The sequence below is a fragment of the Betta splendens genome, chromosome 9 (genome assembly GCF_900634795.4).
Source record: "Betta splendens chromosome 9, fBetSpl5.4, whole genome shotgun sequence".
Taxonomy (NCBI): domain Eukaryota; kingdom Metazoa; phylum Chordata; class Actinopteri; order Anabantiformes; family Osphronemidae; genus Betta; species Betta splendens.
Window position 1 is genome coordinate 18,321,562 of NC_040889.2, and position 21,519 is coordinate 18,343,080.

The 21,519-nt window shown below is 40.6% G+C and overlaps 4 protein-coding genes across 8 annotated transcripts; 3 read left to right on the plus strand and 1 right to left on the minus strand.

Annotated features, from left to right (window-relative positions):
• Positions 1-163: 163 nt before the first annotated feature.
• med22 (mediator complex subunit 22) lies at positions 164-2,811 on the plus strand. 5 transcript variants are annotated; one of them, XM_029164037.3, is made up of 5 exons: positions 164-312; positions 497-659; positions 747-827; positions 1,082-1,290; positions 2,426-2,811. In XM_029164037.3, exons 2-5 carry the CDS (start codon positions 537-539, stop codon positions 2,616-2,618), a joined length of 606 nt encoding a protein of 201 aa, XP_029019870.1. In that variant the 5' UTR covers positions 164-312; positions 497-536; the 3' UTR covers positions 2,619-2,811. The 5 variants fall into 5 exon arrangements, with proteins under 5 accessions (XP_029019870.1, XP_029019873.1, XP_029019871.1 ...); XM_029164040.2 differs by having other exon boundaries at positions 194-312; positions 504-659; XM_029164038.2 differs by having other exon boundaries at positions 201-345.
• Positions 2,808-5,120, minus strand: c9h9orf78 (chromosome 9 C9orf78 homolog). The gene is made up of 9 exons (XM_029164032.3): positions 4,950-5,120; positions 4,702-4,761; positions 4,530-4,581; positions 4,369-4,439; positions 4,192-4,269; positions 3,794-3,991; positions 3,559-3,695; positions 3,366-3,470; positions 2,808-3,233 (listed from the first exon to the last, which is right to left on the minus strand). The coding sequence occupies exons 1-9, from the start codon at positions 5,024-5,026 to the stop codon at positions 3,136-3,138; spliced, it is 876 nt and encodes a 291-aa protein (XP_029019865.1). The 5' UTR covers positions 5,027-5,120; the 3' UTR covers positions 2,808-3,135.
• A 342-nt stretch (positions 5,121-5,462) lies between these two features.
• Positions 5,463-8,225, plus strand: nfu1 (NFU1 iron-sulfur cluster scaffold homolog (S. cerevisiae)). The gene is made up of 8 exons (XM_029164034.3): positions 5,463-5,618; positions 6,094-6,194; positions 6,310-6,445; positions 6,862-6,928; positions 7,003-7,120; positions 7,204-7,267; positions 7,357-7,531; positions 7,877-8,225. Exons 1-8 carry the CDS (start codon positions 5,560-5,562, stop codon positions 7,910-7,912), a joined length of 756 nt encoding a protein of 251 aa, XP_029019867.1. The 5' UTR covers positions 5,463-5,559; the 3' UTR covers positions 7,913-8,225.
• A 376-nt stretch (positions 8,226-8,601) lies between these two features.
• Positions 8,602-21,023, plus strand: gfpt1 (glutamine--fructose-6-phosphate transaminase 1). The gene is made up of 19 exons (XM_029164024.3): positions 8,602-8,745; positions 10,082-10,189; positions 10,438-10,545; positions 10,665-10,790; positions 10,869-10,927; positions 11,016-11,150; positions 11,243-11,304; positions 11,385-11,464; positions 11,553-11,661; positions 11,747-11,910; positions 12,970-13,065; positions 13,440-13,537; positions 13,703-13,823; positions 14,192-14,349; positions 16,110-16,224; positions 16,593-16,720; positions 17,026-17,193; positions 17,498-17,659; positions 19,182-21,023. The coding sequence occupies exons 1-19, from the start codon at positions 8,739-8,741 to the stop codon at positions 19,224-19,226; spliced, it is 2,049 nt and encodes a 682-aa protein (XP_029019857.1). The 5' UTR covers positions 8,602-8,738; the 3' UTR covers positions 19,227-21,023.
• Positions 21,024-21,519: the final 496 nt, after the last annotated feature.

Genomic DNA, 21,519 nt, shown 5'->3' on the forward strand with positions numbered 1-21,519 from the left:
TAGGTTTGGTTTTTAGGTTTTCCAGGATGCTCAGCCCTGCAAAAAGTACATTTAAAGTAGCTCATCGGCCTTCATTTCATATTACATTTACTTAAATCTACAGAGAACAATTTGTGCATAAAAACTTTTCATACAGTGGTTTGAGATGACCATGTGATGCAAGTGTTCGCCGCTGGGGGCGGTAGTTCACCGACCCACCGGATGTTAGCAGCAACTAACGAAGAAGAAGCAGCCGAACATCCGTAGAGCTTTTAGTTTTTATTTTGTTTGTTTTTACAATAACGAGTTTATTTACAAAGAATGCAGTGAGAAGTAAGTCGTAACAGGACACAGACTACATCACGTGTATGTACAGTAACAGGTGTAACCTACCGCAGGCACTGCTTTGTTAGTTGCTGTAGTGAAAGTAGCCGCCAGTCCGTTGCTCGTTGCTCCGGGATGTGTTTCAGTTTTTCTTCTGGAGCAGCTCAACTGAACTAATTTGGGCTTCATCCAGCTCACAGGGACACGAGTTGCGTCTCTCCGCCCCGAGCACGATGGCTACGCAGAGGGTGCTTCCTCAAAGCAAAGAGACTCTGCTGCAGAATTACAACAAGAGGCTGAAAGATGACATCAAATCCATCTTGGACAACTTCACAGAAATAATTAAAACAGCGAAGGTGCAGCCCTGCAGCGTTTCCTCTGCAGTGACTATCAGTGTAGTTGTGTTCTGTATTATCCTTATTGGAACTACTTTCTTTCTCTAGATAGAGGACGAGACACAGGTTTCACGAGCAACCCAAGCAGAACAGGACCATTATGAAATGCACGTCAGAGCCGCCAACATTGTAAGTATGAACACACTTGGACACATCATTTGGATTATTAATTTACGTTTACTTTAAATTTTGTTTATTTAGAAAAGTCTTCATTAAATGTTTACACTAAGGGGAATGGCTTATGGTCCTGCTGCTCATGAAAACTGAATATAAGTCACGTGTTTGTTTGTTTTTTTTACGTTTTTTACTTGGGTTTTAAGCACAGCATGAATTGACATAAGTTGTTGATTTGTAAATCTAATTTCTGTGTGGTGATGTTCCAGGTGCGTGCTGGCGAGTCTCTGATGAAGCTGGTGTCCGATCTGAAGCAGTTCCTGATTCTGAACGACTTCCCCTCTGTGAACGATGCCATCAGCCTCCAGAACCAGCATCTCCGCTCGCTGCAGGACGAGTGTGACAAGAAGCTGACCTCGCTCCGTGATGAGATCGCCATCGACCTGTATGAGCTAGAGGAAGAATATTACTCCTCCAGGTACAAGTAGGCTCATACTTGCCACCCATCCCACCGGCCCTCTGTTATCCCATGCCCAGCACCATTGTGTTGCCATTTACCATTTGCTGCTCAGCCAGTGGAAGACTGAGTTTATCTGACCATCATATCCCAATATTAGTATCGCTTATCAACACAAATCATTGCTGAGGATCATTAAGGTGGAGTTACTCACACTCTGACTTTATCGATTTTCTTCCCCTGTGGAATGTGTTATAATTTGTATACTGGATTAAATGGGTAAGCTATTAATGTATTTAGTGTAAATGTATCCAGCTAAATTGGATACAGTGATAGTTTGGAGAATTTGGTGCAGTTTGTAGGTATGTAACATCCAAGCGGTGTGAGAGGTTCAAGCAAATATTGCTAATTTCATGGGGGAAATGGATGGTTACTTCAGTTACAAATATTTTAAATTGAAGTAACAAATGCTTTATAGAGAGAGAGAAAGCACACCTTTTAAGAATGTTCCAAACTGCAGCTGGATCAGAGTTTTTATAATGCATCCATCATCTATATGCTAGGTTTAAATGATGGAATGTTCATGGATGTTTTTATAGCCATGACTGTCTGATGTTATTTATGAGGTTAAAAATCAGTCATTTAAGAACTTTCCGAGGAGACGTTATCATTAAACGTATATGATGACATAACCTTTTACAGAGTCCGTCCTCAAGATCACAATCTGTAAACATACAGTTTATCTACAAAGTGTTACACATGGTGTGGTTGCACATGTGCATCAGCTTTAGGAAAGACCCCGAGTTATATATAAAAATAAAGTAGAGGTAAAAAAAATGTTGTAGGTTGTCTTGTTTTCTGTGATGAACAGAGTATTATGAAATAGCTAACAGTCCTATCTGGAGCATGCTGGGAGTGGGCCTTCCTTCTCTGCTGCACTCACTCTGCTTTTCCCCTCCAACAGCAACTAATCCCACCTTTTTTGCAGTTAATCAGTTACAGCATATGAACAAATTAATAAATGGCATTTCTGGTGCTTATGCTTCTATCGTGCATGTGCTTTCATGTGCGTTTTCTGACCTGCTGCTTTTGTCTGCTCCTGTCTTCCTGCACTGCACCGACCTCTTTGCCTCCTACTGGTTTCTGGTCTGCAAAGCTACAGTCAGTGGGACAGCACTGATCTGCCACTATGTGAGGCCTTCCGGCAGCGAGACAGTTGGGCCTCTCCAGGCAGCAGCAGCAGTTCTACCCACGGGGACAGGGAAGAGGCGGATGGGCCTCCTTCACAGGATATTAACCCTCAACATCCCCTCAACAGACATGGGGCTGCCTCTATAGAGAAACCATGAGGAGGAAGTTGGACTGTGATTGCAGAATAGCTGGACACAACGTCAGTGTTTTGGCTAATTTAGTTTTCATTATACATTATATAAGCTAGTAACACTTTTTGTTATATCTTGATTTGTAGGTTGTGTATGTTCTTAAATTGATTGTTGGTTTTTTTTATTTTTTTTTCTATAAAAGTAAAAGTGATCAAGTCAGTATTGTATGTCTTTTTATTAAAACTGTTTGAGGTCTTGAACCCAAAAGCCACACTTAAACTAAAAAGCTACAGTTCATAGCAGAAAAACCACTCAATAAGATACTCTAATGTTTCTTTGTATTCCTTAAATGTTTTGTGGTGAAATTTGCTTGACAATTCTAAGTATGATGGTATGGTATGATCTACAATTAGGTTAAATTATCAATTGACAAAGGCAAATGTACTGAACACAAGTAAACACAGAAAGGTCAATATAATATATACAAAGTACAACAACACCTCAGGAGTTCAAATAGTCATTTGGGAAAGCTAGTCACTTCTTTTTAATATCTGCGATTCATCTTCTTGAATTTCTCATAGTGGTAATCATCGGTGGCCTTTTCGTTGTTGGGGCGTTTGCGGTAGTTGGGTGGTGACGTTGCTGTGGATTTAAAGGAGGGGGTAAACATTACATTACATTACAGAAAAGGAAAAAAGGCATGTTTAATTCTGTCCTAGTTCCTTGGTGATTTTCCTGCAGCTAATCAGAGCAACATTCTTTGTAGGATCTTACCCTCTGGACCTGGTTTCTCAGTATCACCCACACGCAGAGGTCTTGCTTTTGGTTCTTCTCTGTGTCTGTGGTGCCTCTGTGGTGCATTCACATCCTCATGATAGACTAAGACAACAATTGAGCAAGATTAGTATAGGACATCACCTTTCAGCGTCCTTCATCTTTAAGGGACGTTTACAATCTAAGAACTCACAGCGATTGTGTTGGACGTAGTTCACAGCAATGTTTGTTGGTACAAATGATGTGCCATGGTCTTTTTTCTTGTTCCTTTGTTCTGCCAGAAGGTTAGCTTTTGCCTCCTCGGTCTGTATAATGTTCTTTATCTTTGCACTGAGAAAACACAGAAACAGGAGAGTCACTTAGATCTTGTCTGTCCCAAAGTTATTAACAAAAAACTTCAACTAAGTATATATAAAATCTATACGTACTCAATGCCCAGGTCCACTTCGGGGATACCGCTCAGCATCTGATTGGATAACATTTCCTCTGTCTTTTTAGCAGAGTTCACTCGGATGTTCTCGGGCAGCTCGTACAGATGGTCCTCTGCATTCTTCACTTTAACTTTTTGCTCCTCTGCCTCCACCAAGCCCTTTTTCTTTTTCAGCTCTGTCTCAATATATTTCATCCTGTAAGAATAAAATTAAGAAAAACTAAAGTGTAAGTAACCATAACTGTAATTACAATCACTATAGTCAAATAATGAAAAATGTGTCCTTTTAATTGTTTTGGAATGAGATGAACTCCAGAATTATAGAGGTCTAAGTCTCTTATATTTAACATGTTTAGATTAACATGTGTATTTCACTAATAAAAGAGATATACATACATGTCAGCATCCTCATCTCTTCTGTTGGTTTCAGCAGAGAAGGAGGTGCCCAAGTTGAGGTCTGTCTCATCTTCTGTCCTGTATGTATGGAAAAGAGGTACATCTTATATCAAAGTGGCTGGTGTGATCATACTGTTATGTTATTTATGCTGCATCAAAATAAGAAATTCTACTTACATGTCCCTATTTCTGTCTTTGACTTTCTTCATGTCTACAACCCCTCCAGTCTTCAATTTAAATGGGTCATCCTGTGAGATTTATGTGAATTAATAAAATAAACATACAGCCAATCACACATATGATTGTTAATTATGATAAATTACAATTCAAAAACTTACAAAAATGTCAGCCTCTGGTGGCAGTTTCTCTCCAACCAACAATGCAGTCACACTAAACAAAAAACAAACGTGTATTCTATTTTAACCTTCATACGTTTTAACACACATTAGATGTTACGGCGGTTGGGGAGTGTTTCGGTTTGAGAAGCAGTGTTTGCTACGTTCATGTTACCTGACTCCGTTCTGTCGCCTGCGCAAACTCTGAAGCTCTTTAGCCTCTTCTACTTTAGATCTAAACATACGAGAAATTAACACAGACATAAAGCCAAATCAATACGACGTATTAATACAACTACTAAATTATGATTACCATTTGTTAACGATCAAATGCCATTGTTTTAACTTTTGCTTTGGTGCAAGCTAATTGCTAACTTACGTAACCACAGTTACACTATTTAGCATTTCATGGATTGATTTTACCTGACTTCTTCAGTTGTCTCATCCTCCTCTACATCTGAAGAATCCCTTCTTCTCCTAAAGTTTTTACCACACGGCATTTTTATTATATTTGATGTTATGTCTAAGCTTCACAAAACTGCGATAGTTGACTGCAGACCCTTTGATGCGGGGGAAACTTTAGCGAGCGGACAATAATATGTCGTCATTTCCGCAGAGGCAAAGAAGAAATTAATGACCTCGTGGTATAGTAATGAAATACATAAAAGCTACGTTTTTGTATGATCCTTATTTTTGTTCTTTTTTCATAGATTCCACATATATTCAAAGTTAAAAAAAACACATAAAATAAAGAATTAAGAGCTTTGTGTCTATAATTAAGTGCTTTTGTTAATCAAATAAAGTTGCGAAAATTCTATTTATTTACTTATTTGTTGGTTTGATTGATTGTTTGATTGTTTGTATTACGAAAAGTGAGGGTAAGTACGAGAATAGTTTTCAAATACAGTAGGTGGCGGAAATGTACAAATAAAGTTTGCCAACCGCCGTAAGGCTCAAGTAGAAGAAGAAGTCAAAGACGCGAAGAAGAAGAAGCAGGGCTGACCGTTTCCGTTCTTTCCAAGTAATAACAAACATGGCGACTTATAGATATGTCGGGAAGTTGTTGGGCATTTCAGCAAGACTTTCGCACTCGTAAGTTTATGTATTTTCAATTTGGAGAGATTATTCATTTTGCCCTTGATGCTTCTAGGAATGCATTTACATTTAAGAATCATGTTTCATCCCTGCCCGCTAACTGCTAGCGGGTAGGAAGCTAAAGCTACCTGGGTCATGTTGCGTAGTGACGCAGGCTGATTAACATCTCTCAGAGCAGCTTATTGCCCCGATGGCATCTTGTATTTAGTTTCTTTCACCTTTGTTTAAACAATTCAATTATTAAATTACTCGTCATTCAACATTTTTATAACAGCCAAATTGAAAACCTTTACAGATTGATGATAACCAACCTAAGTACACTTTCTCATTGAAATCCACATTTTGCTGTGGCCTTTATCAATTACAGTCAACCACATGCTGATTGATTGTGTGATTTGTCTACTAACGTAAACTGTAGTCTCATTTTCTGCTCTAGTAATGTTTTGAATACCTTTTATGTATGTCATCTTAGTGGTGCAGGCTGTGGATATCAGAGTGCTACATCACATTGGCTTCCACATAACCCACAAGGCTTGAATAAACTGCCACAAAGTCCCCACTGGGCTATTCCAGGTTTGTGTTCCTATGATATTATCATGACGCTATGAAAAGGTTTTTTTTTGGGGGGGGGCTTATTAAACTCAATTTTAAGTTTTCTACAAGTTTTTTGTGTTTTCCTTTTTTCTAGGAAGAACTATGTTTGTGCAGACCCAAGACACACCAAATCCAAACAGCCTAAAATTTGTGCCTGGTCGTACAGTTCTTGAGTCAGGGACTATGAATTTTGCTGGCCCTCGCGATGCATACTGCTCACCTTTAGCAAGGTACAATACTGCCTAAATACAAAAATACTGAACAAAAACTGTTTAGACCCAGAGAACAAACTCCACGCAATCTCCAACTTGCCCTTTCTCGCTAAGATTATTGAAAAATAGTAGCAACCCAACTCCACTCCTATTTAACCAATAATTTCTTCCCTCCTAGTACAGAAATTGCACTTATTAAAATCTCTAATTATGTGCTCATGGCAGCTTAATTACTATTCTCATCCTCCTTGACCAGAGTGCAGCCTTTGACACAATCTCCCACACAATTCTCCTCAGTAGACCTCCTTGACATCATTTCCACCCCCTAAAATGGTTTCACTGATATATTTGTTTTTAAACAATATATGATTTTGTTTGAGAAGCCTCATCTTAAATACATAAGTGTATAAAGTAAACTTTTCAAATGTCTTCAGGCAGCTGTTTAGGATTGATGGAGTTAAAAGTGTCTTCTTTGGACCTGATTTTATTACCATAACAAAGGTAAAACCAAGTCCAGTCCTTATTGTACTGTATTCTGTGACTTAGAATAAACTTTGTTTTTTTCCCACACTTAGTCTGACTCAAATATGGAATGGAAAGTAATCAAACCTGATGTATTTGCTGCCATTATGGACTTTTTTACCTCTGGCCTTCCTGTGGTTAATGAGGAGAGTAAACCTAGTGCAGATACCGGTAAGGGATTTAACTAGTATATTTAAACAAAATAATAATTCCATAGTACAGGTATGCTATGAAATCTCAACTTATCTTGACAGCACCATCAGAAGATGACGATGAAGTAGTTTCTATGATCAAAGAATTGCTTGATACTCGGATCAGGTAAGTGTCTGTGAAAATTCACTCTATCAGCACCCGATCTATTACTGCAGTTTCTGGTGGATGCATATGCTGATGATCCTGTTTGCCAGGCCAACAGTGCAGGAGGATGGAGGGGATGTTCTGTATCGAGGATTTGAGGATGGAGTCGTCAAACTGAAACTGCAAGGCTCCTGTACCAGTTGTCCCAGTTCCATTGTTACTTTGAAGAATGGAATTCAAAACATGCTGCAGTTTTACGTCCCGGAAGTTGAATCAGTGGAACAGGTGTTGTAATTTACTAACTTGTTACGTAATTTAGTTATAGTGGTACAAACATGATATTTTGCTTTTAGTTGCTGATTGAGATGTCTGCAATAGAGGTGTAGAACAGTAATTGATGAAGGAACTGGTGTAGATGTTTCTTTTTAACCAACCATCATGGATCATCATTTCAAGCCTTTGAGGTCCCAAGAGAGTTTTTTATTACATTGTAGGACTTGATAATAGCGATTTTATGAACAAAATGCATACGCTACAAATGTCTGCACAAATGGTTCAGCAAAATCTGCAGCGAGAAGAAAAAGGCAAGGCTACTATGAAATGTTAATAGAAATTGTTGTGTTTTCACAGGTAAAGGATGATGAGGAGGAGGCAGCTCAAGTCTGAACTACACTAAAAGCAAAACAACATTTACACATTCTTCTTTAGCTGGCCACCTGCTTGAATGCAAGTCTTAGAACTGTTTAAAACCATAGCTGTGCTGACGAGATTCATCATACATCCAAAAGGTTTTTATTGTTTTGGTAGCTCTTCTCAGTACCATGACAGTATTTAACTAAATGTAGGTCAGATGAGGATCATGGAAGATGTGACTCTAGGGCTATGTTTTATTTATTATTTCACAATGTTACACATTTGAATCAATCAATAATGTTGAAAGTCCAAATACTGTTTATATAATTAAAGTTTATTGAACATTTTTTGTCCCTTGTCTGGTAGTAGTTCATCTGATTGTTCCATTCTTTAAAGAATACAGTAATAAACCTGACAATAGATGTTTAAATAGAGTGCGTTTTGGGTAAAAATGTTGACATATTAAGATAGTGAGAATTTATATGCACAACATTGCCAAATGAATGGCTGATACTGATACTCCAGGGTGGTTCTAAATGGTGTGCTGCGCGAAAGGCTTGGGAATAAAATGTTTGTGAAACCCCATTTTACCTGCTCTAGTCATTAGCTGGCAGAAAGCACAGGCCTGCCTTTGTGAGGTTGCTGTTTCACGCATGCTGCAGGATCTGCATCCTGCTGCCACGTCAGGGGTGCCTGCGTATGCGGGGCCATCTTGAGTGACAGGCCGCTCTTCCAATCAGAAGTCGCCTGTGAGGACGGTGGTTGGCTGCGATTCATTGAAGTCGGAGGAGGTGACGCCAAAGTGACAGGCGTTTCCAGCTTCTCAAGTAGTTGTAACTGGCAGAGAACCTGTATAGTCATGTGTGGTGAGTACGGAACATATATTATACTTAGATAGTTCAATAAGAAATGGGTGTTATTTCCCGTTTACTGGAAGTAAGCTAATATAAAAATGCAGTTAGCTTAGTTAGCGTGAGTGAGAAGGCGCACGTCAGGTGAATTTAGCTAACGTACGGGTGGGCTAGCTGGAGCGAACGTGAGCTGCTGCTGCTGATGCTATCAGCTGTTTTAATTTATTTCACTCCGCTTCTTATTAATGCACATCCTCTCCGTGGGTTTGAGAGTGACCGTGTTAAAACTGCAAGTCGACATCTATTATTTAGTATAAACGATCACCTTGTTTCTTCCTGCTAACATCAGACGGCTAACGTACAGTAGGTTCTTTGACATCACATTACGCCCAGAGCGTAAGTTTCCACTGACTCACGTTAACTAAACCGGTGTTACTCAGTTAACCCTAATTGTTGGATTAGCCGTCAATTATTAGGATGATGTAGATTAGATTAGTAGATTCTTGCAAATCAAAGCGCCAGCAGACGTCTCCATTAGTCGGATCTGATACGTGTGTTGCGTGTTGTTGCAGCACTGGTGTTGAACATATACGCAGGAAATGATGTCTTTGGTGATGGTCGCATTGGGAAATGTAGGGTAGATGCTTTCTAGAATCTGTCAACGTCACACACTGTGTCATTCGTTCACACGTAACTGACAGCCCGAACTAGTCTGTCTCCCATCACTGTCACTAATCAGACCAGATAAACGAGTAGGGCATCGTGAGATACCACGATGCTATAGTGCTTTGTGGTATCTCCTGGAGTGAATAGTTACTCCAATAATTTAGACCCCCTCCGCACTTAAGTTGCAGTACTTTTCCTTGGCGCATTGCCCCTGGCTGCCTCTCTCCATCACCTGCTGTACTGAATGTATGCTCTGTTTAAAGAGGTGCCTGCTGCCTGGCTCTGCATTTGCATTGATTTGTCAGTGCGTAGTTGTGTAGAAGGGTTGTATTTCATGCTTCTCCTTTTTTATTTATGGTGGCACACCTCTCATTGTCTATTACTTACTGGCCTGAGGGTAGATGTGATGTACTTGCAGTAGTATATGCAATATTCCTAAGCCTTCTTATTTATGCTGCTGTATGTATACTGTAGGGTTGTCATTGTACAGTAATTACCCAAGTTGATGAGTTTATTAACAAGATGCAGTTAAGTTTCATGACTTTACAGGTTCTAATTGTATACTTCTGTGCATTTATTTTTCATAAAACAGCTTGCTTAAGATGTGTCATGTGTATTACTTTATAGTTTTCGTAGTATATGTAGTAAACGCAGGTATGAATCTTTTTTGTTTTCCTCACCTTAGGAATTTTTGCTTATCTCAACTACCATGTGCCAAGAACTCGCCGTGAGATCCTTGAGACTCTCCTCAAGGGTCTGCGACGCCTGGAGTACAGAGGCTACGACTCAGCTGGTGAGAGAGATAGAAAAGACTATCACTAACTTACTGTGGTCTGCTTTCCTTTACTGTCCCCCAACTGTGCTTGCTGGACTATTACCCTGATAGTCACAGAGGTACTAATAGCATTTAGTGTGTCCAGTATAAAACTAAGGAGCACAGTTGAATGTATCAACATCTGACAGAACACAATACTTTTACAGCCTGGCCATATTTTAGGACTTGTGATCCCTCTCATTCTTATATTTGTGTGTTTTGTTTAGGCGTGGGAATTGACGGGGGTAATGGCAAGGACTGGGAGTCAAATGCCAAGTCTATCCAAATGATCAAACAACGTGGAAAAGTGAAGGTTCTTGATGAGGAGATCCACAGTAAGCTGAGCTGTTCTTTTCTTGTCAAGAATCACTCTGTATCATCTGAAACCTTGACTTGTCATTCCACACACCGTTTAGGTAATGGCTGAGTTGGATTGTGTTTGTGTGATCTTTAGAACAGCAGGATATTGATCTGGATGTGGAGTTTGATGTGCACCTCGGCATTGCTCACACACGCTGGGCCACACACGGTGTGCCAAGCCCAGTCAACAGCCATCCACAAAGATCTGACAAGAACAATGGTCAGCTTATTCACTCAATTGAACTAAATGTTATAGCATAACATTTTTTTTACTTTGGTGCATACCTTTTCTCTACAGAATTCATTGTCATTCACAATGGAATTATCACCAATTATAAGGACCTCAGGAAATTTCTGGTAAACAAATATAATATATCAACTATTCCAGATATATTGTAATCACTCTGCTTTACAGACAAGACTAACATTCCCTCTGCCTCTGCAGGAGAGCAAAGGCTACGAGTTTGAGTCAGAAACTGATACAGAAAGCATCGCCAAACTTGTGAAGTACATGTATGACAACCGGGAAAGTGATGACATCAATTTTGCCACACTTGTGGAAAGAGTGACCCAGCAGCTGGTAAACACCTACTCGTGAACAGTGCTATTCTGAAATGATTGATCAGTAGATAAAGGGGCCTGTCTGATGTGTCTGTACCTCCTGTCTGTCAGGAAGGAGCCTTTGCCCTGGTTTTCAAGAGTGTTCATTACCCTGGAGAGGCAGTTGGCACAAGGTATGTTCCCAACAATGCTGTCAAACTGTTACTTGTACTTACTGCAGATTATCTTACCTTCTCATGATGTTGCTGTGCAGGAGGGGAAGTCCTCTACTGATTGGAGTGCGTAGCATTCACAAGCTATCGACAGATCACATTCCTGTGCTTTACCGCTCCTGTAAGTTTGTTTTTTCAGTTTGTCTAAATGTGACCCTGGCTCTGTTTTATGTTATTTTATTTTATTTTATTTATTTGCTTGATTCTAGCTGCCAAAGACAAGAAGAGCTGTAATGCCCCACCCAGGACAGACCAGGACACCTGTCTGTTCCCTGTAGATGAGAAAGCTGTGGAGTACTACTTTGCCTCTGATGCAAGGTAAGTTGATGCCTTTTCCCCCCTTCACATCTTCTGATTATATACTCCACAGATACTCAAGTTAAATGTTTTTCTGTCCCACCAGTGCAGTGATTGAACACACGAACCGGGTGATCTTTCTTGAGGATGATGATGTGGCTGCTGTGATGGACGGCAGGTTGTCCATCCACAGGATAAAGCGGAGGGCTGGAGACTATCCAGCACGTGCCATCCAAACCCTGCAGATGGAACTACAGCAGATAATGAAGGGTGAGTAAAGGCTCAGCCTTTGGTAATGTTTTCAAATAGAGTGAATGTGAAAACAACAGTGTTCTACCTCTCAATATTCTAGTCTAACCTGTTATTACTGTACAGTTATACCTGTTGCTGATTCCACTTCTGGGATCTGTAGTGAACACATGATAAGAGAAGTGACTTTGTGGTTGTCACTAGTTCAGCCCAGCTCCAGTAGACCTGTTTAGACCAAAACAAATAGGTTTACATATAGTGCGCTTGTATTATGGCATGTAGTGGGACTGGTTTTTGTACTAAGCAAGCAGCTAATTTGTTTAATACAAAGTTAGCCTCACATTTTGTAAAGGTACCAACATTCGTTGATTAGTTTTTCCCTCCGTCCTGGTGTTTGTACAGATTAACCAAGACATGTTTCATTTGCTAGCTTTAGTATAAAGATTTTTGTTAACCTTTTGTATTTTCCACAGTACTTAGGTGTGTCACCCAATTTTTTTCACAGAGAAGGTCTACATCCATCATCAGTTAGTTAACTAGGGCCTTATCCATTTCCCTGCATGCTCTGAACATGTTCAACTTTAGAGCAACCTCTTTACTGGTGTTCTTAATGAAGTGGCCAGTGACTCCATGGACATTTTATTTGCTTTCTTATTCTGAGCTGTCCTCCGTAGTCCAGCAGAGGGCAGAGGTGAACTGATGTTTGCTGTGCTCAACATTCCTTTGTGGTCCTGTCATTACTCAGCGTCTTCTCTCTGCCTTGGCTCCTTGAGTCTTTCTGCTAAATAACCTTATTCGCATGACCTAAATTGCTGTCAGGACAAAAAAACACTTGGATATTTCACTTTAATTAATGGAAAAACACTATCTTCCTGATTTCTTGTCTTTTTCTTTTTTCTGTATGTACACTGTAGAGGATGACTCTGAATATGTTAGTAAAACAAAAACAGTAACATTTCCATTTCAGTAAAACATTTAAAATATTTTTCATGAGCCTAATTTGTGTAAACAGTACCCTTTTTCTTTCATTTATATTCTACTCTCTTATGTTCCCCTAATTATCTGGTCTTCCCACTACAGGCAACTACAGTTCCTTCATGCAGAAGGAGATCTTTGAGCAGCCAGAGTCTGTTGTTAACACCATGAGAGGGAGAGTCAACTTTGATAACAACACAGGTTAGACAAGCATCTTTTTTTTACTGGGTCTGCCAAGATTTGAATAACTTCCAAAAACATCAAATTTTATTATTTGCATCTTGCAATTTGCAGAAACACATTGTCAGGAATTCTGCAAAGACAAGTGCACATTAAACTCCTCATTGCTTTTAATCACGTAATAATAAGCACAAAGGGCATTGCTAAAGTTCACCAACAAGTTCAAATGATTTTTTTTATATTCATTACAAAAATACATTTATACATACAATACATACAATTCACATAAACATTTCTGAACAAACCTTGTCAGTGACGTTTCATTGCGGCCTCTGTTAATGAGGTGAAAAACAATACAGCTGTAAAATGAATTGCCTCTTCGGTTTGTTTCTTAGTGACGCTGGGCGGACTGAAGGACCACATCAAAGAGATCCAGAGATGTCGACGACTTATTCTTATTGCCTGTGGAACCAGCTACCATGCTGGAGTAGCAGTGAGTAGTATTGTGAATATTTGCTCTTTAGCCATCTGTATTCAATCTATTAGACAAGTAAAAAAATATGATGTCTGCCTTGCGGACACAGGTGTGCAAGATTTGTGTACAGCTCTGACTGACTATCTCAGACTGTTGCTGAGCAGTCTTGTTTTGCCTTCCCAGACCCGACAAGTCTTGGAGGAGCTAACCGAGCTCCCCGTCATGGTGGAGCTGGCCAGCGACTTCCTGGACAGAAACACACCCGTCTTCCGCGATGACGTCTGCTTTTTTATTAGCCAGTCAGGTGGGGAGGCCAATGCCATCTGGACTTGATCTTGTGCAGATTCCCTTTTTGCTCTCCACTTTCCATCTAAGGACTCCTTCTGGTGCTTCCTGATGTATCTTTGTCTGTTGTACTATAGTTTGCACACACTGTTTCTCTACCTGTGAAGTTTTCTCTGCATTTACTGCTTTACTGAAATCATAGATGTGTGAATTTTTTTAATCCTATGTCATTTGTATATTGTGGAAAGCTGTTTCAAATCTGATCTTCATGATATAAAAGCCCCTTAGTAACATACTAATAAATCAGCGTCATTTTATTGTCAGAAGTGATAATTGCAAACAATTACATATTAACTGCTATTTTTTCTTCTCCTGACAATGTTGCAGGCGAGACTGCTGACAGCCTCTTGGCCCTGCGCTACTGTAAGGAGAGAGGGGCTTTGACTGTGGGTATCACCAACACGGTGGGAAGCTCCATCTCCAGGGAAACTGACTGTGGGGTTCACATCAACGCTGGGCCAGAGATCGGAGTAGCCAGCACCAAGGTAAACCATGACCACCACAGCTCTGGGTATTTAGTCCCCTTGGTGGGTGAACTGTCCCCGAAAAGCAATTCTTTCATTGAAGTGGATGGTTTGGACTGAACAGACATAGTATTGATGGATGTGATCACCAGGCCTCACTGTACTTATTGCTAAGTCGCCAGTTGTATGTTTTCTTCTGGGTAGGAGCTCGACCTCTCCACGTCAAAAGTAAAATATTTGTATAGATACTTAGCATCAGAAGGTTATTTTTTTAGTTAAATGAACCGTTTGAAGCCACTGCACACCACATTATTGCGTCATTTCATAAATGAACTCAACACCCACTGAAACTCAATTAAACCCAGATGGATACATTGTTGTGAGTCCGCCTCATGAAATATGACATTTTCCCCCAATCCAATCTCACAGAATATTGAAGAAGCATGATACTGTTGACTTCAGATGAAGTCAGGATCATGGTTTTCTGCTTTTTTTCTTTTTTCGCCTTTCTTACTCACACACACACACACACACTTAAATAGTTGAGCAGAGCAGAGAGGTAATGGAGCCTAATCCCCAGCTAGCAAGGACAGAGAGTGGAGCAGGTCCCTCCTTGGCCCAGCCCTCAAGGTTGGCTCATCATCACTTGCTCCACAGTCTCAAAGCACGCCTTACAGACGCCATCATTTACTGCTTGGCTGGCTGGGCAGCACACCCACACCCAGCAGAAACCAAAGCTACACAACCTAGCTCATCAAATCACTGGAGAATGTATTGCACCCAACTGCTAAATGACTCCAGATTCCACTAATTTTTCCTCAGTTTTCTCTTTTAAATTTTTCTCATGGGGGCAAAATCCACGGAGCCTTTGCCAGTTCCTGTGGCCACGCTTAAGTCTTGTGGAATAATTTGAGACTTGAGACAAAGTACTTTGATCCTAAAACCTGCCAGAGCCTCTCACAATAAATGGGAAAATAACTTTATGATTTACATAATAATGTCCTTTGGGATTTTAAGTTGTTTTTAAAAGGGTTTAAAGTATGATGCACTGCTGTGAGAGCAGCTCCCTTATGTCTACATACAGTATCTGAGATGGTCATTTTTGTAGGGTAATTCTCTGACATGTTCATAGAAAATACCTCACTTCACTGAGGATTGAATACGTTGCCACATCTGAGTTGACAGACTTATGAACGAGTGTGGTTAGAGCTCTGACAAAGGAACAGACTGTCAAGGTTTTGGAGATATTTTCTTGGCCTCAAACACTGGCATTTACGAGTCCAGAGCGTCCCATGAAATTACTTGGCTTTACTGAAACACTAATTGATTCTCCCAAATGGGCATGGAAGGCTGCCATACACGGTCAGAGATAAAGGGGGGAGAGTGGGTGGTGACATGCATCCAGCCTCAGATGTGCTGAGGTTGTGAACTGTCACATTTCCAGGATGATCATGGAGTTCGCTCTCTGATGTGATGTTGTATTCAAATTTTCCATGATGATCAGTTCTGGCTCAACAGAGCTCAACTGCATGCTTGTTAAGGCTGCTGGCCATATACTAAAACCCACATCTAGTTTTTGCATTTTTCATCTGGTGCAGATTACTGGCTGAAGATAAAGGTCACTGTCAACACAAGGCTTTACCTAAGCATGGTTGCCCATGGTCAAGGGTTGTGTTGTGTTTCAGTGTTATTAAACAGGTAGTAGTGGTAGTAGTAGCAGTAGCCTCTTAATATACGGTAATGCTTCTGTTATTACAAATGCATTGTGTTTTACTCTGCAGGCTTACACCAGTCAGTTTGTGGCCCTGACCATGTTTGCACTGTTGATGTGCGATGACAGAATTTCCATGCAGCCCAGACGGCGTGAGATCATCCAGGGCCTGAGAGTGCTTCCAGGTAAATCAGTCCATGAGTTTTGGTTCAACCAGTGTGATCTAGATTATACAGTATGTCAGATGGAAGCATAAAAGCTTGGAAAGCTATGTCTGTTTCATGTCTTTTTTTTTTTTGGCCTAAAAATCCATTTGGAGGAGGGGAGCAGGGAGTGCCTTGCGTGCTTCTCTGGATCTAAAGCATATGATGGCATGTCACTAATTGTAAAGTAATGAGGAATGTCTGGGCACTCTGCTGCTCCCCGTCCAACGTTAGGAGCCAGGTTCGGCCCAGGTTCCAGTAGAAGCCTGTTTTTGCAGTGTTTCACTCATGGTGTTGTCATAGTTTTGTTGCTTCCAATTTGCTTCATATCTTTTTTTGTTATGCCTTAGATCTGATTAAGGAGGTCCTCAGTTTGGATGATGAGATCCAGAAGTTGGCAACAGAGCTATACAAACAGAAGAGCGTGCTGATCATGGGCAGAGGCTACCATTACGCCACGTGCCTGGAAGGAGCATTGGTGCGCAAGATTTGTCAGATGGTTTTGTTTTGTTTGTCCTTTTGTTGTCTTCATCTGATTCAGCACTATTAAATCTGTTTTTGTTTTATGCATAACATGTCTTTGGAATAGTTAAATTATAACCAGATTTTTAAGAAGGTTATTTAATTTTTAAAGCTAACGAGACCCTACAGCCAATATATTTGATTTTCTTGTATGTTACTTTATAGATGACTTGAAGAAAGACATAGTGATAGGATAGAGCTGCAGATTCTACATGCACTGTAAATCATCATAGTTGCAAAATATATTTTTTTCTTGTTTAGAAAATCAAAGAGATCACATACATGCACTCGGAGGGCATCCTGGCCGGGGAGCTGAAACATGGACCTTTGGCTCTGATTGATAAACTGATGCCAGTCATCATGATCATCATGAGAGACCACACCTACACCAAATGTCAGAACGCTCTGCAGCAAGTTGTTGCCCGCCAGGTGCAGTGTGCTCCATAAAATCCAGCTAATAAAATCAAGTATTTACTCACTATAATACTCAAAACCCAATGAGCAATGGACTTGACTCGCTGGAACATATGGTAACCATCACACATTTTGTATGTTGGGTTTATTTTAATAATAGCGGTTCAGTGTGACATAATTTCTTCAGAAGTCTGGAGCAGATGTTAAGTTTAGTTGATAAGGCCCAGCTGAGAGCAAGGAGCTGGTATTTTCAGAGCTGGATGATCACATCAGCAGGTGCTGTACACGACATTTAAAGCCTATTCGTTTGATTTTACAGGGCCGCCCTATTGTGATCTGTGACAAAGATGACTACGAGACTATCAAGAACTCTAGCCGCACCATCAAAGTGCCCCACTGTGTGGACTGCCTGCAGGGCATCCTGAGCGTCATCCCCCTGCAGCTGCTGTCCTTCCACCTGGCTGTTCTTCGAGGTTACGATGTAAGTACTGCCCACTTAAGCTTAGCGGGGACTTGATAATGTCTTCTACATGTCCACCTACGTTATCAGTATTCATCAGTCCAGCTAAAAACCTTTGTATCACAGTTTTGCCAGTGATTACATAGTTAAATGGATTTTACAAAGTATAAATAGTGTTTTTTTCAAGATGTTGTTTTTGTGCTGTGTTTTATTGAGCTATTACTGACTCTGTGTTGAGCCATACATGCCAAGGAACCACTACTACAAACATGTCTTGTTTACATAATTGCAGATCAGTGTTTTCACTTTCTTAAACCAGTAACAAACATTTTTGCCTTTAAACTTGTGAATATTCTAAGTCAGAACTTAGTAGGAAAGCTGATAAAGACATAAAGTAGATGCATCTTAAATCTTTCATTTGTGCACAAAGTGAGACTTGCTGAAATACTCAAGATCAATTATTTATAATACTGTAGTATATTAGTATGTTTGTTAATTAGTGCTGGGCACGGTAAAGCATTAATCAAGCCGGCAATTCGTTAATGTAGTTTATTTTCATTATTAATATTTGGAGCCTGTTGCTCAATGTCTCTGAATACTCATAACAGATACAGATAAATGAAGGGTCACAGGAGGAGCGGGCTGTTGATCAGTACTGGCCTGAGAAATGCTTCACAACCAATTAGAGCCTCTGGTGGGTGGGGTCTAAGACCGCTGCTGCGCTCACTGAACTGGAACTGAATGGAATAAAGGTGTCTTATGTGGACATTACAGTATCAATTTAAATCTCTTTCGAATGGCGGAGTTCATTGAAACAAGCCATTCATGGCAAAGCTGATCCTGAATCAGCTGAATCACCGTGGTACTTTGAGTAGCATCAAGTAAATGCAATACACACCGTTGATGCCATCAAATCCCCCACGTAAACAAACCGCTACAAACTGCAGGCTGATTAGAGTCGGAAGATGTCGGTCTGAGATAATAATATATAGAGAATAATAATAATAGAAAATATAGAAAAATATAAATATAGAAAGAAATAATAGAATCACAACGAATGACGGCACCTGGGAGCCTCTCCCAGTCTGCACCCTCACAGGAAAAATATGCGAGTCGTATTAAAAGGAGAGGAGTTACAGTGTGCACCAACTGTTGCCCTCACTGGAGAGTAGTAGTTTTAAGATAAAAAAGAGCAATACACTACTTTTGAATTTGTTACTGAATGCTTCTCTCATTAATGCATTAATCGCGATTAATTGCAGAAAACCAATGCAGTTAACGCTATTAAGGATTTTAAACGCTGCCCAGCAATAGTGTTAATGTATTATTTCCTTTTTTTTTAGATTTAGTGTTAAAATAGAATTTTGCACCTCTGACATCCTGCAGTACAGCAAAGCAGCAAAGTATAGAGGTCATTATCTCCGATTACATAGCTGTTGACACAGCTTCGCTTTCCAATGTGGTGATGTTAGATTTTGTTAGAATGTCATAGTTTGACAGAAGACCTATATTTCTAACCAGAGCTGTTCTTCTTTGTATACAGGTGGACTGTCCAAGAAACCTGGCCAAGTCTGTGACTGTGGAGTAAACCATCCCCCTCATCACCTTACAACAACCTGGCAGACACACATTCAAACAAAGATGGTAAAGGAGCATCTGTACACAGGAATCCACATGGTCTCTCTTGCGTCTTGTGTAACAGCTCTTTTTGATGCAATCTTTTACTCAATAGTAATGTATCTGACTGTTGCATATTATCTGTGTATCATCATCTATTTTCTGGTAAACCTTAGACTCATCGTCACGTTAATGTTGAAGTAGCTGTTTCTGTCCGTGGTGGCAGGGTCTGGGCCGGCACTGGCATATTTTTATCACCCTATGTGGGGTTGTGAATTTGTAGCACTAGTGGACTAGTGAATTTATTCACTTTATGCTCCAAACCTGTGAGCAAGTGCTCTGTGTTTATTTTATGCTGATTGGTCACTGTGGGAGCTGCTGTCAAGCTGATGACTGACGCTTGTGGGGTTCAAATGTTTTTTTTTTCTTCTGTAGTGCAATGAGTAGTAGTTTAGTAGGGATATTTTTCTTTGGCAGCTAATCATTCGAAGTGTCTTTAAAGTTGAAGTCAATGACGGTCTTGAATAATTCTAAGCCACAGGTCAGCGCTTCTTTGTAATTACAGCACAGTTTGCCAGCTTTGAATCAGTTTTCTTCCTGAACTTGCCTCTGAGGTCACACAACATACTGTAGAAGCAGTAGACGTTTAATCACAAAACCTATTTGAATACATTAATGTGTAAAAGTCTTGTGTTTTTCTGTGAACTTAGCGTTAGAGATTTTAACTCTGGTGTCTGCTCTGTTAATGAGCCACTTACACTAGAGGGAAGGATTTAGTCACCATGCACTGTTTCTGCTTTGTCTATTCTCTATATATTGTTACCGTAATGCTCTCTGTGCATAGTTTAGTTTGGTTACTTATGTCGAACTCCATTGCCTCCTTAATTAACATACATTTGAGGTCTTGAGTTTACAATAATAATACTTTTATTTTAGTGAGATGAAGTTACTACCCTGAAGTGGAATTTGTACCCAGGTGCCACCCTACACCCTGCCACCATGACCATGCTACTACTATATATGGGACCATTTGTAGCTCTGATTTCTTCCGATTTGTTTTATATACATTCCATTTTCTTTTGATTTTTAAAAAAAATTATATTATTGAAGTTAATCTTTGGTTTAAAATATGAATGTTAAGGTCATTTGAAATCTGTCAGAATCTATCAAACCAAATATCTCTACCACAGCATTGTAAACCAGAAAATGTCTATAGGTTCATCTTGATGTTTTGTAGCACTTTCACTGATGCTGGTACATGTGGATCGTGTGGTATTAAAGAGTCTTGGAGGCCTAAAGGGGCAAAATACACAGTTACATGACACAATGTAAATGTTTACTTACTGTAGGTTGGAAGGTTATGCCAGCTGCGAGAGTGGCCTAAATGTGTTGAATTCCAAGGAAAGAGTCAGCTGTCTAGTGAAGAAATGGGAACTGCTTTTTTTCTTCCGTGCTATTTTTGTTTCAAAGAGATTTATCATGCAATCAAGCCTTAACCCCCCACAATTGAGCATGTCAGGAGTTAGTGAGCCGGGTTAAAACTGGACAATGTCGTTACAGGTACTTTTGTAACTTGCATACACGGTGATCGGTTACTGAGGGAGCAGGACGATATTTATTAGTGATGCAATAAAGTGTGGAGTATTTCTCATTGTCGAATGGTGTCTGAGATAATTAGGGTGGAAAATGTTACAAATTTGCATAGAAAGTACTTTATTAGAAAGAAATACTGACATACAATTAAAATAAAAAAAAGTATATGTACAAAGTTGTTTTGTTGGTTTCCTGTACATTATATACAGAGAGTTAAGGAACAGGCGCAGCTCAGACTGCGGGCGGGTCGAGGAGCTGCGTGGAGAACCCACTCACACTGAGCAGGGTCCACGGGGCCGGTCCCACGCAGCCACAGAGCGTCACGACGGTGGAGAAGGTGGCCGGACGTCGCCGGACAGGAGCGACAGCACCACGTGGACGAGCGCCGCGCACGCCGATGGCGCGCGGCGGTAGAGCGCGTTCACGGCCCGCAGCGCCGCCCGGACGGAGCTCCGCCGCTCCGCGGGCGTCGCTTCGCCCCAGCAGGCGGGAGAGCAGCAGCTTTCCCCGAAGGCGCGCGACGAACGTCGCGTGGAGCAGCTCGAGCGCCTCCGTCGGTCCAGGTCCTCTCGCGAGAGGAGCACACCTGTTAGCGTGAGTCTGAGGACGGCGTTGAGCCGCAGCATGGCGGACAGGTAGACGGACACCCTGTTGGTGAAGGCGAGCGCGGT

Bases quoted from the DNA above. Each gene is read 5' to 3' on its own strand.
- med22 (XM_029164037.3), top strand. From the start codon at position 537: ATGGCTACGCAGAGGGTGCTTCCTCAAAGCAAAGAGACTCTGCTGCAG. The intron at 828-1,081 runs GTAAGTATGAAC...GTGATGTTCCAG, and splicing joins ACGTCAGAGCCGCCAACATT to GTGCGTGCTGGCGAGTCTCT. The intron at 1,291-2,425 runs GTACAAGTAGGC...TGGTCTGCAAAG, and splicing joins GAAGAATATTACTCCTCCAG to CTACAGTCAGTGGGACAGCA.
- c9h9orf78 (XM_029164032.3), bottom strand. From the start codon at position 5,026: ATGCCGTGTGGTAAAAACTTTAGGAGAAGAAGGGATTCTTCAGATGTA. The intron at 4,582-4,701 runs GTAACATGAACG...TTTTTTGTTTAG, and splicing joins AGGCGACAGAACGGAGTCAG to TGTGACTGCATTGTTGGTTG. The intron at 3,696-3,793 runs GTACGTATAGAT...GTGTTTTCTCAG, and splicing joins GAAGTGGACCTGGGCATTGA to TGCAAAGATAAAGAACATTA.
- nfu1 (XM_029164034.3), top strand. From the start codon at position 5,560: ATGGCGACTTATAGATATGTCGGGAAGTTGTTGGGCATTTCAGCAAGA. The intron at 7,268-7,356 runs GTAAGTGTCTGT...CCTGTTTGCCAG, and splicing joins TTGCTTGATACTCGGATCAG to GCCAACAGTGCAGGAGGATG. The intron at 7,532-7,876 runs GTGTTGTAATTT...GTGTTTTCACAG, and splicing joins AAGTTGAATCAGTGGAACAG to GTAAAGGATGATGAGGAGGA.
- gfpt1 (XM_029164024.3), top strand. The intron at 10,190-10,437 runs GTGAGAGAGATA...TGTTTTGTTTAG, and splicing joins CAGAGGCTACGACTCAGCTG to GCGTGGGAATTGACGGGGGT. The intron at 11,305-11,384 runs GTATGTTCCCAA...GTTGCTGTGCAG, and splicing joins GGAGAGGCAGTTGGCACAAG to GAGGGGAAGTCCTCTACTGA.